This window comes from Epinephelus lanceolatus, chromosome 4 (genome assembly GCF_041903045.1).
Source record: "Epinephelus lanceolatus isolate andai-2023 chromosome 4, ASM4190304v1, whole genome shotgun sequence".
Lineage (NCBI taxonomy): Eukaryota > Metazoa > Chordata > Actinopteri > Perciformes > Serranidae > Epinephelus > Epinephelus lanceolatus.
The window spans coordinates 31,044,825-31,061,551 of record NC_135737.1 but is presented as its reverse complement, the minus strand read 5'-3'; the positions used below and the strand labels follow the sequence as shown (position 1 = coordinate 31,061,551).

The following is a 16,727-nucleotide window of genomic DNA, read 5'->3' as shown; positions in this document are numbered from 1 at the left end:
ATCTATCTATCTATGACATATGAATAATGACACATACAGTGGTTGCTGCCAGGGCTGGGCAGTATATTGATATTATATCAATATTGTGATTTGAGACTACATATCGTCTTAGATTTTTTTAAATATTGTAATATTTTAAGTGTTGTCTTTACCTAGTTTTAAAGGCTGTATTACAGTAAAGTGGTGTAATTTTCTGAACTTACCAAACATAGCAGTTGTATTACATGCCTTTAACTACTAAGTCATTATATCCACTACCACCACCACCACCACCAATAGCCAACCCTACAATAGGTGCTGCAGGGATGGTGTTTTTTTGTAGACCGACGCTGAAGTCCACATCGCCTTGGTTCCTCGTTGGAAAGCCCTATGAGATTTTTCCATCAGATTTTGGATTATTGCAGAAAATAATCTGCATGGCAAACAGAAGTTTATGATGTTCAGCAAGCAGATCTTCACATATGAACACCACTTTTATGCCCGTCACGTTATCAAATCGCCCAACATAAAAAGCTAATGTTAGGCTATAAATGACCTACCCAATGGTCGTATGATTTAACCCTTTGGGGTCAAGGGTATAATTGGCTGTTTTTGACTACTTTAGTTGACCTTTAAATTTCACCTAAAAAACTGTGTGACTTTACAGTTATTTTTTCCATTTTGACATACTGTATTAACACATTGGACCTAAAATCACACAAAAAACAACACCAATAGGAGAGGGGGTGTCATGTCACTTTCTGCTTGGGAGCACTTTCCTTAGAATAGCCTGTTTTTACCATTCCTTCCTGTACCAAACGCGCACCAAACGTGACGACAATATTCAGGAAAAAGCATGGCGTAAATTGGTGGTACGCTGACATATTTTATGTCATAGAACAAAACATGAAAGTCTCCTAAGCTTGCAACTAGCAAAAAACCCATTAAAAAACATTGACTTTACGATGAGGGACCAGAAAGTGCTAAAATGCTAACTCATATGCAGGTTTTAGGACTCATTCCTGCACCTCTCTGTATTGTTGCAACATCGATATCAAGATACATGGTCAAAAATATAGTGATAGCTGATTTTGTCCATATTGCATATTGCCCTAGTCGGAGCTTTTGAGGCCATATTTTGTGGAGCTATTGTATTCAATTACAGTCCAGTTCAAGGTATTATGGTTGGACTGTAAGGCATCAAATTATTGACGTTATCAAAGTCAAATGTACATATTTTTCAGTCTTCAATAAATATCCATAAACTGACAGCTGTTACACACCCAGTGACATCTAACTGGAAGTAACACCAACAAATCAGCCAACAGCCCAGTATTTAAGCTAGACATACTGTAATTAAATAGGATAAAAATATCTATCATGAGAAAGGAAATACATACACACTGTACATAGTAAATCTGTTCATTTATCTTTATGTATATTTTAGGTCATGTCACCCAACCCCAGCTGCTGTTTAGTTACTTTCTCACACAGATGGGGATGCAGCCTATACATTAGCATCACTGTGAAATATGTGTTTAAGTTTGGGTTACAAAACAGGACCCACTTTCTCAGCGGTACAGACCTACCTGCTGCATCAGCTACCATTACACTATCTGAGCTGTTTTCCTTTAACGTGACCTTTAATATGCTGAATATCTCTTTCTCTTTGCCTCATAAATAACATCTCCGTACCATATCCCAGCCTTTTCACTGTCACTTTCCCCTCTCCCAAGTCTTGCCATCTGCTTTTTTCCCCCTTCTCTTCTCATGCCCCACAACCACGCTACCAACTCTTGCTCTCGTTTTGTCTCCCCATCTCTCTTGTCAACCTGTGCCCTTCCCCTTCACTCCCCCTCTCCCTGTGGCTTCCTCTGAGTGATAGAAGGTGAAAGCAAGTGAGGTAATTTTGCCCTGATAATGTAATGAACCACTCCCTCCTTATCTTCAAAGACACAGCACATGAAAGAAAGGAGCTCTGCAGTGTGTGTTGGTGTGTATGTGTGTGTACCAGTGTGTGTGTTGTGTTGTTGATTGTTTTGTCTAGAACAGTCATGAATTTGCCCACTGTTACTCTGGTGAATAGGCGATGGAATTCACCCGACAATACACAATGACCATCACAGTGACTCTGTATGTGTTGGCGGTGTGTGTGTGTGCTTGTTTGTGTGCACATTAAGGATGAGCTCTCTGTCTGTTATTTTGCACAAGACTATGTAAATGAGAGCAGGTTATAGCCTCTGGTCTGACCACCTAAATGAATTTTTATATGAGAAGTTACAATGAGCATCTTTTCCCTAATGCACATGGAGTCTGTTCCTAAATGCTGTTATGGGCTGCTAATGTGTCTTCAGTGACCTCTAACTGCAAAAGGCCTCCTCCAGCCTCCCCAGAAGTCTGACAAAACCCGGACACTGATTATTATGCTGATGGATTACTGATGAGAGTTGTGTGTATGTGTGTGTTCCTCTCAGGTGACTCCAGAGCTGAGCACACTCAAGATAGATGACAGGTGATAGGCAGATAGACTGACTGATGGGGTTTAATTATTTGCATGTATCTGTGTATGTGTATGAAGGTCAGTGTGGATCAGGAGCTGGATTCTTTGGTATTAATATACCAAAAAGAACACAACATTCAGAACTTGAGTTGTAGCCCCTTTTTCTCAGAGCTATGAAAATCCTTCGCTGTCTTTATCTCCATCAACTCCTTTGTGACAGATATAGATTCAATGAAAGAAGTCACATCCGAATAATGCTGATTTTAACCTGGATTCAGATTGTGAACTTTGGGAGTTGAAAGTTATTCTGACTAAAACCATTTACCGTATTCTTGAATCAGTACCCCGATATTGGTTAGTACTGGGAGTGATGCCGAGATCAAAAAGTGGCTGATGGTATGCTGATCCTTTGAGTTTTATACCGATCCCGGGAATGGTTTGCCAGCCTTGTTTCACCTGTACATATAGTTTTCAAACGGCAGGTGCAGTTGTCAGACTGGCACATCAATACTGCCCCATGATACTGGACTGTAAATATATAATAATGCATTTTATTTATAGAGCCCTTTTCATGGAAGTCAACGACACGTAACACAAATCAAAACGATCAATAAAAGAGAATGCACTAAAATATATAGCACACAACATTATTCACCCATTGAAATAATGGACAAAGATATACATTTCATTGTTTATGGTGCTATGTTGCGCTACACTGTAAATAAATACAGATGAAAAATATATACATTTACAGTACAGTAGCATGGGGCGGTATTTATGTGACACTATGGCAATGGCACCTGCCATTTTGAAACTGTATGTGCTGGTGGAACACAAGAGCTATACCACTGGGGAGATCAGCATATGCCCCTGAACTGCTATTGGTGTACCATCAGCCGCTTTTTGGTCTCGGCGCTACTGGGATATTGGCTTTAGAGCTGAAACAATTTGATTAGTGGATCAACAGAAAATGATCTGCAGCAATTTTGATTATTAAGTCAGTTAATGAGGCAAAAAAAAGTCAAATATTTTCTGTTTCTGGTTTCTCAAATGTGACAATTTACTGCTTTTCTGTCTTGCATATCTTTTTAAGTCTATATCTTTGACTTGTTACAGTGTATGGCTGCAATGATTAATTGATAAATGTTTAGTTGTCAGCTATTAATTCAATTGCCAACTAATTTGATAATCGATTACTAATTGGTTTGAGTTATTTTTTAAGAAAAAAATCTCTGTATGCTTCTAAAATGTGAATATTTTCTACTTCCTTCACTCCTCTGTGACAGTTAGCGAAATATCTTTGGGTTGTGGACAAAACAAGACATTTGAGGACGTCATCCTGGGCTTTGGGAAACATGGGTCGACATTTTCTGACATTTTATAGCCCAAACTGATCCTTTAATCAAGAAAATAATCAACAGTTAATTTACAATAAAAGTACTCGCTACTTGCAGCCCTACTAGAGCCCAAGGTCACAATGTTTTTAATAGACAATTGTGTGATAAAAAAGTGTTTGTTACAGTCCTACTGGGTTATGTCGCTGTATTTGTTAAGCTGTAGTGAGACTTTTTGAATTAATATTGTGTGTATGAAAAGCAGGTAGAGGCATCCACTGTTGACTGAATTCTCTTACAACCAGGAAATGACAGTATTTTAGCTCTACTCTGGGTTTTTGTAATCTCGTAATTACCGTTTTGTTCAGGGAAAACCTGTTGAAGTCTAACATAATTAGCCTAATTTTCTCGGTCTCTGTTATTTTTAAACTAGTGTATTGTGCACGCAAGCCTACTGACAGGACTGTTTTATTTGGTATATAATGTATAAGCAAAAGTAGCCTGTTTTTCAATAAAAAATATTATACTTGTACACGCCTTGATGATGCCAAGAAGAAGATTGAAATCTTCCAGGACACATTAACTGGCATTGTTTTTTCCAGTGGAAGCCCTGGCTTTATTATAACAGTCAACGTCAGCAGCAGATGAAGAAATGACAGATCCTTTACTTGACGTGTCTTTTTGTTTCCTCCAGGTCAAAGTGACACAGGAGCTGAAAAACACACACACAGAGCAGATGACAAGACTGCACTTTAAACACCAGACTGAATGTGACCTGCTGGAGGACATGAGGTATGAACATGTCTGTGTTGCATGCGTGTGCTAACGCAGTGCTGAAGAATACACTCGCCAACTGCCAGATGATCTTGAATCTAGTCGTCATGTGACTGTGATGTGCACGGCATGCACACATGGACACAGGCGTGCACAAAAAAAGAAAGAATGAAGGAAACAACTAATGAGTGAGGGAGGAGTGACATGAGAGAGAAAGAGAGGAGGAGGAGTATTGTCATATTCCAGTTTTTTTTTTTGAGAAGGACAAAGGGTCGGGAAAATGACGAAGGAATTTCCTGCTGCCCTCTTCCTGCTCTCCAGCTCTTTCTTCCTCTCTTCGTCTCCAAATTTTGCTCTGTATCTCTCTCTGTCATCTTTTCCATGTTTTTTTCTGTCTCTCTTTGCTCCGACTATCTTTTTGTCTGTCTCCATATCTCTCTTTTTCATTTTGGCTCTGCTCTGTTTACTCATGACGTGTGTGATTCTGGCAGTTTTCCCTTTTGGATTTGGCAATGGGAGGAAACCCTGGTTCTTTCACACGCTCTCATTTTCTGTGTTGACTAAGCATTGATTATTTATGACAGCAAACTCTCTAATACTCTCTGCTTCTCTGCCTCCATCCCTGCCTTTCTTTCTGTTTCTCATTTTCACGCTTTCTCTACTTCTTCTCTCTCTCTGAGACGTCCCTCTCTTTCTCCTCCTTTCACTCTTGGGGGCAGCTCCAGCTGTTTGAGAACAGATTGCCTTGTTGCTGCTGGGTTTTGGAGAGTGAACAAGGCCCTGGTCTCACTTGTGGGAGAGTGGGAGAGCCAGTTAAGCATATGCAACCACAATGTGTTGGTTCTTTCAGTCAGTGAGGGATGGAGCTTCATGCCACTGGGTAAAGATCTTCAAATTGGCTTTGTCATCCTCGTGGCTGAGAGACGCTGCCTGCAGTGTTTTCTTACTGCATTCCTCTCGCCTTTAATGTTTTGTAAGTATTTCTGATGACACATTGTCCTGGTGGTAAAATCAGGAGCAGCAGGGTGGTGCAGTGTTTAGGGAGATCGCCTTTCAATTGGGAGAGCTGGACTCAAGCCCCTGCAGCAACAAGCATCTGCTTTGTCAATGTGTCCTTGAGCAAAACACTGAGGCTCCAGTTGTTTTTCTGTCTGTGATGTGGCATTCATCTGACTTGACTGTAGAGACAGATATTTTTTTAAGATTGTCATTTAAGATCAGAAGAGTGAGGGTTATCTGAACTTCACATCAGAAGCAAGATGGCTGTGCAGTACACTTTGACTTTGACTGCAGACACTATTGTCAGAACCAGCTGTCTTTTCAGCAGCACGGTACCTGAGGTACTAAAAGGCAGCAGCTGGCCAAGCTGTCAGCTGTCTTCACCAGTACCACTAAAACGCCTGATCTGTTCAATGGACAAAAATTGCATACATGTAGCCCACATGAGTATACAGGGAGAAAATGGACATTATGTTTATTTATGATTCTTTATTTTGTCAAAACTTGATGGGACATAGTTGTATGGCTGAAATCAATTACAATTTTACTATACCTGGCTTCAGCGACTGCAATGTTAGCATTTTCTGCTTTGGTCCTTTTTATATCATAAATCTGTGGGTGTAGGACTGTTGGTCAGACAAAACAGGACATTTAAAGATGTCTCATGTGACACTGGGAAATAGTGGTTGACAGTTTTGACTATTTTCAGAAATGATATAGAATAAACAATCATTTAATTGTAAAAATTTATATGAATATTAGTTGCAGCTCTTCATAATTAATGTATTTAACAATGCAGCAGTGATTTCTGCAGAGGGAAGCAATTATTGACCTGTTTCCATCCAGTGTCAGAATGGAGAGTTGATAACCACACTCAGTTTGTTTATGTTTTAGAGAAAAGTGTTTTGTTGTGCTAGTTTTTTTTGGGGGGGGGGGGGGGGGGTTATGCCTTTAATGGACAGGACAGTGTGAGGGGGGAGATGACACGCAGCAAAGGGCGACGGGCTGGAGCTGAACTCACAGCCGCTGCAGCAAGGACGATGCTTTTGTACATGGGGCACCTGCTCTATCCACTAAGCCACCGATGCCCTATTTGTTGTTAGTTTGACTAAAACTGGACTTTTAAAATACATGTCAACATCTTAGTCCAACTGAAATCGTACTAAATTGAATTTCTCAAAGTTGGACTAACAGCCACAGTCAGATTACTCCTGCATGTATACAGTCAGTCGGACCTAAACCGGCCTCGGTGCTCAGAGCATGCCCCACAGTGTCCGCCCAGGCTTTGACCGGGAAGTCTAAGGCCAGTGATATACTTGCTGCAAACAACATGACCGCATCATGGCTGCCATGCGTGATCTGTGTTCGTTTGATGCGTCGGCCGCACATCTCAACGTGAGGTACCGTGACGCGTGCCGGAGATGCAATATTGACCAACCTCTAGAGGCGCTCGTGCGAATGAACACGGTGACCATGAGATCAGACCAGACGGAGTCGCTGTCAGAGCAATGGCGGAAACTTTTGAAGAGAGGCTAACAGACCTGGTATGGAACTACCTGCATCTCTATGATGTTTCCACACCGTTACATAGTGACACACTTCTTCTTCCTCATCAAGCATATCAAGGGCATCCATGTTTGTTTACAACACCCGGCATGCACTACCCGATTTCCGGGTTATATTTCTATTGCCTGCCCCAAGTGGAGACCGCCAGTATTGTGCGTTTTGGCTGCGTAGGGCTGCAGGAAGTATATACACAGACACGGCGCATTTTGTACACGAACGTTCGATCAAGCGGCCAGTCTATTACGGCCCGAAAGCATTAAATGCCTAACAGGAGAAGAAGCTGGTAAACAACATGGTGACATCTACATTCAGAGCTGTGCATTTTTGGATGGACAAAATGTACAGAGCTGTAAGGGGTCCTCCATGGTACCAGTTTGCTGCTAGCTAACTGTAGCTAACTTGTCCATTGTTTTGTCTGTGACATAATAGGTCAACCTTAATAGTTGGACATACTTCGGTCAATAACCCGTGCTTGTATACTGGGACAAGGACAGTATTCAAATTAAATGGCATACCTAGACTGAACTGTGCATGTAAACGTACTGACTGATGCCTGGAAACAGTCAGTGAATGGACTACAGAGGTGGCTAGTCATTTAGCTAACACTGGGCCATTTACAGTAATGCTAATTAGTGTATATCGTTGTCATAAAAATACACTTTTAATGGATCTAGATAGAAACTGTGCTTCTGAAATTGCTTATGTAGACTTGTAGACTTATGTGATCTCTTGGCTAGACTTTTGTTAAGGTGCTATTACCATGGCGACTAAGTAACCTCTTTAAAATAGTGAAACCCTACAGGACAAGGAAAGTGTGGCCACATAATGAAACACACACTCGGTTGACAGACACACATTCTCCTGCCTAAAGCCCTCAGTGGATTTTAACTCTTAAATCCCAAAATCTGCTCTGAGGTTATTTACCCTAATTAATCCACAGGCTGGCTTTAATCAGCACACACACTCAAACACACATGCACATACACAAGTTGCTAGCTACAGTGCATTGAAGCTGTGTGTTTACCAGCTGTAAGAGGTAAAAGGGGAAAGAAAAAGAAACAAATAAAGAAAGAGAGAGAGAGAGAGAGAGAGAGGGCAATGTGTTTAATCCTCTGGAACTGCATTTTAGCTAGACTAGTAATAGGAGAGAGGATAAGAGAAAGAGAGAGAGAGGAGAAAACGATGGCGAGTTTTGGACTCAGGGAGTCAACTTGGTGTCCTCAATCCAGCTAAATCCCCCATACCCTTATGTCTGCCTCAACAGCTACACACACACACACACACACACACACACACACACAGTGCAAACCATAAGAATAGGCTAGTCTCATGCATTCTTGTATTCACCTTGTAACCCAGCTTTATACCTGCTTGCCCTTTCTTTTTCTGAATAAGAGCATACTCTTACTTTCACAATGGAGCTCTAACACAATGTCAGTGTTGCAGTTGTTGGTTTTATCTGCAGATTTGGATCAGTGAAATAAACCGAGCTGCAAAAAGGCCATCACTGAGACACTATGTGTGATGATGGCCCTTTTGCAAAGGGCATTGCATGCTCTTTGCTGCAGCACTGTGCTTTCATTCTGTTCCCTTGATTGGCATGATATGATGTGGCTATACAATAATACATCCCTCCATGAAAAAGGTATTTGTTTTCTTTGTAGGAGAGCTTATAGGCAGGTTGCAAAGTCAAATTCACCGTGGTCTAGACAGAGTGCTTTATGACGAGTCTACAAAAGAGCATCATCAATCATGTAGACGACAGTAGTGAGAACAAACAAAACAAAGGATTAAAGTGCTGTTTTTTTTGTAACCCGTGCCTGGACTGCCCTGGACTAGAACTTGGCCCCGATGTAATTTAGAAATTTACCCCCCACGTCTGTGCTTGGTGTGGCACATTTGCATGGGATAAATGAAATTTGCGTTCACTCAAATTTATTGACCAAATCCGAGGAACTATCTGCAGATATCATTAAAACATAATGGGTCTCCATGCTGAGTAGGGAGATGAGCCTCCCCCAATTTGAACCCAAAATGCTATCAGAGTTCTCATTAATGCTTTTCACTGCAGCCTCCATAATTTGGAAAGAGGAGGAATGGAAAATCAAGGGCTCATTGGGGAAAAAAGACCCAAATTAATGCAATGCTGATTCACACACTGCTATTATAATTAAGCGGCCTCTGTGTTTGGAGAAATGACAGTAGCAGACAGCCTTTGCTGTTATTGAAAATCACAGGAGGACCCCATGTAAAACTATACCCAGGGGGGGATAAGGCCGAGATGACAGAGATGGTGACAGGAGTCTTTCTGTTTCAGAATGAGGCAAAGGAAATTCTTCAACCATGACCAACTGCAACCTTATTTATTTATTTATTTTTAGGGGAAAATACATGCTTCACATTCTAAGCAGGTAGCCGAGGGGCCATTTGAATACTAGCTACACCTTTAGGAAGCACAGGCTATGACTTCAGTAACCTTAAACTGTATGATTGAAACAATAACAGTGATTGGCTATTAAAACCTGTTTGAGGCAGCCAGTTAATAAATATTGCAAATAAAAATCAGACAAAACTACCTCATCTGCTGCACGAATGTCCCCCAAACCATTTTTCTCAAGTATCTGGCACACTGGTTTACTAGAATAATACTGCATAAACATCCTTACAGTTTATTGCAACATAATATAGCTAACAATCCTGCCATGAATCCTCTCTTTTATGAAGCTTCTGTTATTCAGTGTTTATTGAGACTGCTGCTGTTGTGTTGGGATTGCATTATAGTGAAAGGGTTAGACTGTAATATTTCTTGTATTTTAGCAGACAAAAAAATACTGTTAAACATGCAGTGCCCTTGAAATAGAGTTTTATCAATGGGAACATTTTGGTAAAGGTAGCACAGAAATTGAAAAATGAGTAATCCGTCTAAGTAACATTTGTACAGGCAGCTGTGGACCCAGAGCCAGGGTGAGTCTGAGTGAGATGGAGGCAGCTGCCTTGGGAGAAAGAGAGGCTTTGCCTGGTCAGGCTCCATAATTACATTATCTTCTGCCTTCTGCTTGGAAGTGGTGAATTTACAGCTCACAGCAACTTAATATGATACAGTCTCTGGCTTTTGTTTGATATCTAGGGTGAGTTTGGTAATCCAATTGCATGCTCTACACCAAAATGAGAGCCCTTTTGTTCGTAGAAATGGAGCATTATGGTTCCACATGAAATGTATGGTTAAATTAAGACACATTCACTCTGCTTGGCACTCTGCTGCTCCGTTTTCCCAGACAGAGTGCTCAGAATGCGCACTAGTGTCAGCAAAAAATGTTGTTGCACATTTTTGTTCTGTTGTTAGCACAGTAAGCATGCAGTAGCTTTGAGAGCTAACTTGACTTGTTAACTATATTTTGTGAATGTCACTGTCACTCTGAATATCCTGCCAAACCCAGTTCAAACTCTCAAACTTCATATGGACAAAAGGAACATATAGTTGAATATTTGTATTGAACAGCTAAATCTGATTTAACTGACATCATTCAGAGTCGAGCACAGCCTTATGTATTTTTAGGATTTATTTAATGGAAGAATAACACCACGTTCAATTCACTTTAGTCCCTGTCAGACTAATGGCAACAGATACAATTCCCCTGATTAATTACCCATAGCTGCACGCTAAGCCGTCAGTCAGTCAGTGTAGGAACTTCATTCTGAGACAGATTCGAGTATTGTGCTTCAAATTATCTGAACTGTGACAAAGAGACATCTGACAGCTTTCACTGAAAATTCAGTTTAACGAATGTCTTCCTGTCTCCACAGACATCTTGTGACGTCTCATGTTTCAGAAGCCACAACTGATCAGAACAATAATTAACTACTTACAGTCAAACTGAGAGGCCGACTCTCTCTGCACCTCTTTCCATTTCTGATGTTGCCACAATAATAATGTTTTGATACTGGAATTTGATTTTCCCTTGACCTCCACGTCATGAAAGCAAAGCACAGGCTTGGTTATAGCACAAGGCCTTTGAAACACAGAGGAATTTGGCATCTTGCTTTACAAACTACATGATTCAAATTCCAATTTTAAGCCTGATTTTCTTTAACTGATTTTTTTAAGGTTCCAGAGATTCTGTACTGCTGTGTGCAAAATTTGTTTTGTTTTTTTTACAGCAGGAATGACAGGAAATCTAAATATAATCCTGTAGCTTTATCTTAGTTAACTTCCATACCATCTGAGATTTAGTAATTACCTAGAATTGTTTTTTCAGCATCTTCAGAGCCTTTAGCAAATTTGTGCAGAAAGAGAACTGGTGAGATGGGTTTATATAAGGCTAATGCTTTCAACGCTAACACACAGGCCCTTATATAATTAACTTATAGTATCAGTCATATAGTTTCTCGAAAGGAATAAATAATGAATGTTTTAGTCCAAATGCCTGCTTGGTTTTGGAAGAAAAAAAAACAGAGACTCTGTTCTATTATGTTGTGCGGTGATCACGCAGTGTGAAAACATGACCTCCTCCCTCCGCCCCCGTCTCTGTCTGTGACTCATGTTGCTTATCCTGTTGTCACTGATCTCAGGCTGTGTCCTGTAAAACCATTGATCTCAGCTGTTTTCCCACGTTTGATCATTCCCTCTCTCTTGACTTCGACTCACACATACAGTACATACACTTAGTGTCCACTCCTAAGCACTTAAGTATTTCCTGTCAGACACACACTCATCTGGCCATTTGCTTTTCATGCACAGCCCGTGCTGACACTGCTTTTTGACTCATGCACCACACTCTTACAAACACAGATGATGGGCAGGCAGAGTAGAGAGAAAGATGAGGGAGGATAGAGGGAGTAGTAGAGAAAATAGAGGGCAAAAAAGCAAACTGCAGAAGGCCAAAGAGGAAGTGTTGAGAGTCAGGAACAGCTGCAGAGGTGAAGGATGGGTAGGGAGATGTTTTAAGCATGAATAGAAATAGACTATGGGCAGAACAGATGAATGAGGAAAGCAAGTCTAAAGGAATACAGAGGCACAAACAACAAGCATCTCAGAAGTAAAGTATATCCTTACTAAACTAACCCAACAATAAAATTTGAAGCTAAATGTCCAGACAAGCCTTAACCTGAAGGTCTGTTCTGTTTATCTTTACTCTGTCTCAAGAAATACACAGCACAATACAAACATGCATAGTGGGTGTGAGATATTTCTAGCTGGTAATTGGGAGGTCTCTGCCGCAGTGTCGCCATGGTTGCATGAGAAGCCTAGACATGTCGAAAGATCCCAGTGAGGATGTGTGTTTGTCCACGTGTGTCTGTGTGTGGTAGTGTTGACTTGACTTGTATGTTCCAGAGGCCCTAACTAGTACAAAAGCACACTGCAGTACTAAGATACCAAAGCCGAGCTTATTTTGAGGCTGTGCATGAATGTTTTCAGAGAGCCTGCACTCATATTTGCATATTTACTGTGTTATGGAACCAGAGATTAGAAAGTTGAACCTATGTGTGTGTGTGGATGAAAGAGACTGATATGATTACATGTATTTTAAGTACTTTCTAACTGATTGTTTTCCTGAACTTATATCACTGCCACAGTCAATTACAGTTACTGAAATTGAATCACTTCAAATCAAGTATTGTGACTGAGTCACGGCCCACTCTTGTTGCACAATGCTTTCCAAGTTACAGGTTCTTCTGTATCATGCAGGTGAAAATCTAGAGATTTCTTCTCTAGGAAATGAGTCAGGTCTCTTAAGAAAAGGCTTTTTGGCATGCTGTCGTAATGTTTGGCGTTGGCATTAGTTGTATGGTAGCATCGCAGGTACCGTGACTTAGTTGGTTACAGTGCCTGTTTAGTAAATAGTAGCTCATGACCTCTAATCCCAGCAGTACCTTTTCTACTGTAAGCACAAGTCTTGTGTCAAAACTTGAAAGGAGAAAGCTCCAAAGGTGAACTAGATACAGGAACATTTGTGTCATCATGGCCAATCGAGGTCACATGGAATCTGGAGTGCTGCCATGCTCTAATGCATTCACTACTAATTATGTGGATCCCATTATCAATCAAAAAAGGCCAAACATTTGCAGGTTCCAACTTCTCAAATGTGAAGATCCACTCAGATTCTCATGTCCTATGATTATACATTGGATGTATTTGGATGTTGAAATGTTTTGTTTCAACAGATGTGGAGATCAGACATCGATCTATATGCTATATGGCGCTGTGGCTTAGTTGGTTAAAGCGCCTGTCTAGTAAACAGGAGATCCTGGGTTCGAATCCCAGCAGTGCCTTTTCACTAGTTGTGCTTGAGGACATTGTGGCTCAGGAGAGGGTAGACGTGATATGCTATCCTCTCCCTGTAAAACTTCTGAGAATGAACACTGATTTGCAGTTGTGGCCTTTGCCATTGTGAGCATTACACTTGTGCATTGGTTTCTCTGTGTCTCTTGGCAATTACACCTCCAAAATGTTAATTTGTGGTGGGGGTTTTTTCTACTGTGTTGAGTTTCTTTGAAGTGCTCTAAAGTTTGATTGATCCAAAAGACAAGTAAAACACAGTTTAATAATGACAGAAGTAGACACAAGTAGAAATTTGGCTCAATTTAAGGTTCAAGGTTCACAGACAAAATACTTGTCTTTTGCTGGACATGTTTTCCACACATATAGAGCATGCTAACATTATTAGCTTAAGCTCATGACATTTCATTGCGTAAATTAGCATGGTGGCTAGTAGAGTTTTCCTCTCCTCATATGCAGGAACAACAGCAACATTTAATATTTACAAAGTCCTGCTCCATTATAACTCACAAGGTTTACCGACAAAACAATTGTCTCACACTAGACACATTTTTTCCTATATATATATAGTAACAAGCTGACATTATAAGCATAAGTCTATAACATTTTACACTGTATGAGTTAACCTAGCGGCTAGTGGACTTCCCTTTGCTCAAATGAAGCCAGGATAAATCACACACAAGACTTAAAATGCTATTTTTGTGGAGGCTTTATTGTCTTCACAATTTATTATTTCTTATCTGTGAAATAAAGGTGAATAAAATCTTTATTTCCACTGAGGGAAATGGTTTCAATTCACAAAAATTAACAGGAGATCTGCATCACTTGTAGTTACATCTCTGGGGAGGTGCAAATCAGGCTATGGCAAAGGCTATGGCGTAGGGTACGTGTCTATGCACAGCCTATCAATTCAACGCATAAGTGTAAATCCTGCTTTAGTAGCCTCCATCCACAGTCCATAGCAATGCCACTACTTTCTGACAGTCTGAGCTACTGTGTTAATGTAAATCCCTTTCAAGGTTAAAATGATGTACAAAAAAGGGCATATCCAGCATTGATATTCGTCAACTTTTGTGACCTGCGGCTTGAAACCATGCTTGTAAGTCCAGCGGTAATCATAACAGAGTTATTACGTTGTGGATCATGTTTTCTGTTTTCAGGAGCACTGGGGGAGCTTAATATTTCAGTTTAAGTTGGCTATTTTAAAAGCAATATGTGGGTGATTCAAATAAATATGATGCTTTTATGAAACTCTATTCTGAGGTTGTTAAAAATCACTTACTGGTTGATGACAGTTTTGGTGCTATGGCATAGTTGGTTAAAGTGCTTGCTTTGTAAACAGAAGACCCTGGCTTCAAATTCCTGTAGAGCCTTTTTTATAATCAGTGCATTGTGATATGTGAAGTATCAAACAAAAAGCATTACATTTGAGTTTTAGAACTCTAACGCCTGACCACAAGGCTCAGAAGTTGTGTATTAAGTCCTTAATGTTTTAAGTTGAGCTTTGTCACTTTTCTTTTTGGCATATTTATCACTGAATTGTCATTGAATCACTTGAGCAGTGAAACTTTCCAAGAAGTGTTTGTGTAATAATCAGGAAATCCTGGGTTCCCAGCAGTGATTTCTACAGTCAGCACAATTTTACTTCTTTTCTACCAAACCTTCATAAGGGACGAGGGAACTAATAATACATTGGTGGTCAGTAGCAGTGATATGTTTTGACACTGGCTTCTTTTGACCAGTATGTTGTGAGAGGTGCTGTGGCTTAGTTGGTCAAAGCACCTGTCTTGTAAACAGGAGATCCTGGGCTCAAATCCCAGCAGTGCCTTGAGGTCATATAAACTTCTGTATGTCCAATATCGAATTAATTATAAGAGCTTTTGTGTGTTTCCAATCATAAGCAGCCAATTGCAATGATTTGGAAGTTATCGTCAGTATGCATTAATGCTAAACTGTCAGTGTGTCATTCTGTCAGTCAGTCATTCTGTCTGTCCCACGTTTTTCTACTCACTGACATGGTCAATCTATGTGAAAATGCACATAGGCATTGAGGACTGGCATAGGTAGAGGGTGACAAAGCTGCCAATGGGTATGGACAAGTATTTAATTAAGCACAGGAACTTGTGTTTCCAATCATAAGCTAGATGCAATGATTTGGGAGTTATCGTTCAAACTCCAAAAAAAATAAAATAAAGTAAGGGCTCTTTTAAACATATTATGTAAATGTGAAGATATTTTGCTTTCCTTGTTTAATATCGTTATAAATTTTATAAATTGAAGGTCTTTGGGTTTTACAGTTTAGCATTACAACAAACAAGGAATTCAAAGGCATCATCTTGGCCCCTGGATATTTTTTTTTTTAAAGAATTGTAAGTTGTCGCCTTGCTAGTGTCAATAAATATTTTTAATCAGAATCCATTTTTTATTGGCTCTCAGATTAAATTCTGTAGGGCGCTGTGGCTTAGTTGTTCAGAGTGCCTGTCTAGTAAACAGGGGATCCTGTGTTCAAATCCCAGCAGTGCCTTGTGCTTGTACTATGGATGAAGAAGTGGTCAGTTGCAATGATTTTTTTTAAGGCACCTTCAAACTAACTATTAACATAAGAGAAATGTTCATACAGAATATAATTTTTTTAAATGGACCTGTTGGCATACTTATGTGATTTTTTGAAATACCAAGTTATAATTTCAAATTCATTTTTTCCCCAAACATCATTTCACTGCCTACCATAGTTTGTTATTGGGTGTTTTGGGGCACAAGGGTGTGACATTATGATGGTTTATATACCATACGATGTTAGGAATGTGTCTCAACAAAGGTGTTACAGGGCGCTGTGGCTTAGTTGGTTAAAGCGCCTGTCTAGTAAACAGGAGATCCTGGGTTCGAATCCCAGCAGTGCCTTTTCTGGGATCTGGTCCCCACAAGCCTCACAGCACAACTAAAAAAAGGACACTGTATAAGTAGAATATGTACATAAACAATTCTGTACTTGGAAGCGTACAAGTGCAGTCACTGGAATATGCAGTGTTGTCCTTGGTCTTTGTAATGTGTTGTTCACAGCAACACATAAGAAACTTGAACCATGCTCCTGAAAAAAAAAACTACATGGCAATGTGTTGCTCCAACAAATTTGTCTTTTGGACATTGCTCTCTGAAGGTTGCTGTGCAGTGCTTTGGCTTAGTTGGTGAAAGTGACTGTCTTGTTAACAGTAGATCTGGGGTTTAAATCCCAGCAGTACCTTTTCCAGTCAGCACAAGTCTGGTATGCTTCACCATGCCCATGTTACAGTTCAAACTA

The 16,727-nt window shown here is 40.2% G+C and overlaps 2 protein-coding genes and 4 non-coding genes across 7 annotated transcripts in view; 5 read left to right on the top strand and 1 right to left on the bottom strand.

The window, feature by feature from the left end:
* fchsd2 (FCH and double SH3 domains 2) overlaps positions 1 to 16,727 on the top strand; it is a 92,582-nt gene that overhangs the window by 2,067 nt on the left and 73,788 nt on the right. For both annotated transcript variants that reach the window (XM_033630959.2, XM_033630960.2), the window contains exon 2: positions 4,508 to 4,605. In XM_033630959.2, coding sequence (XP_033486850.1) covers positions 4,508 to 4,605 — 98 coding nt within the window. The remainder of the gene's footprint in view (positions 1 to 4,507; positions 4,606 to 16,727) is intronic.
* Positions 1 to 16,727, bottom strand: part of p2ry2.1 (purinergic receptor P2Y2, tandem duplicate 1) — a 65,919-nt gene that overhangs the window by 11,425 nt on the left and 37,767 nt on the right. The gene's annotated exons all lie outside the window — the stretch shown is intronic.
* Positions 13,349 to 13,422, top strand: trnat-agu (transfer RNA threonine (anticodon AGU)). Its single transcript has one exon. It is a non-coding gene; the product is annotated as a tRNA-Thr (tRNA).
* trnat-ugu (transfer RNA threonine (anticodon UGU)) lies at positions 15,184 to 15,257 on the top strand. Its single transcript has one exon. It is a non-coding gene; the product is annotated as a tRNA-Thr (tRNA).
* trnat-agu (transfer RNA threonine (anticodon AGU)) lies at positions 15,880 to 15,953 on the top strand. The gene has a single exon. It is a non-coding gene; the product is annotated as a tRNA-Thr (tRNA).
* Positions 16,257 to 16,330, top strand: trnat-agu (transfer RNA threonine (anticodon AGU)). Its single transcript has one exon. It is a non-coding gene; the product is annotated as a tRNA-Thr (tRNA).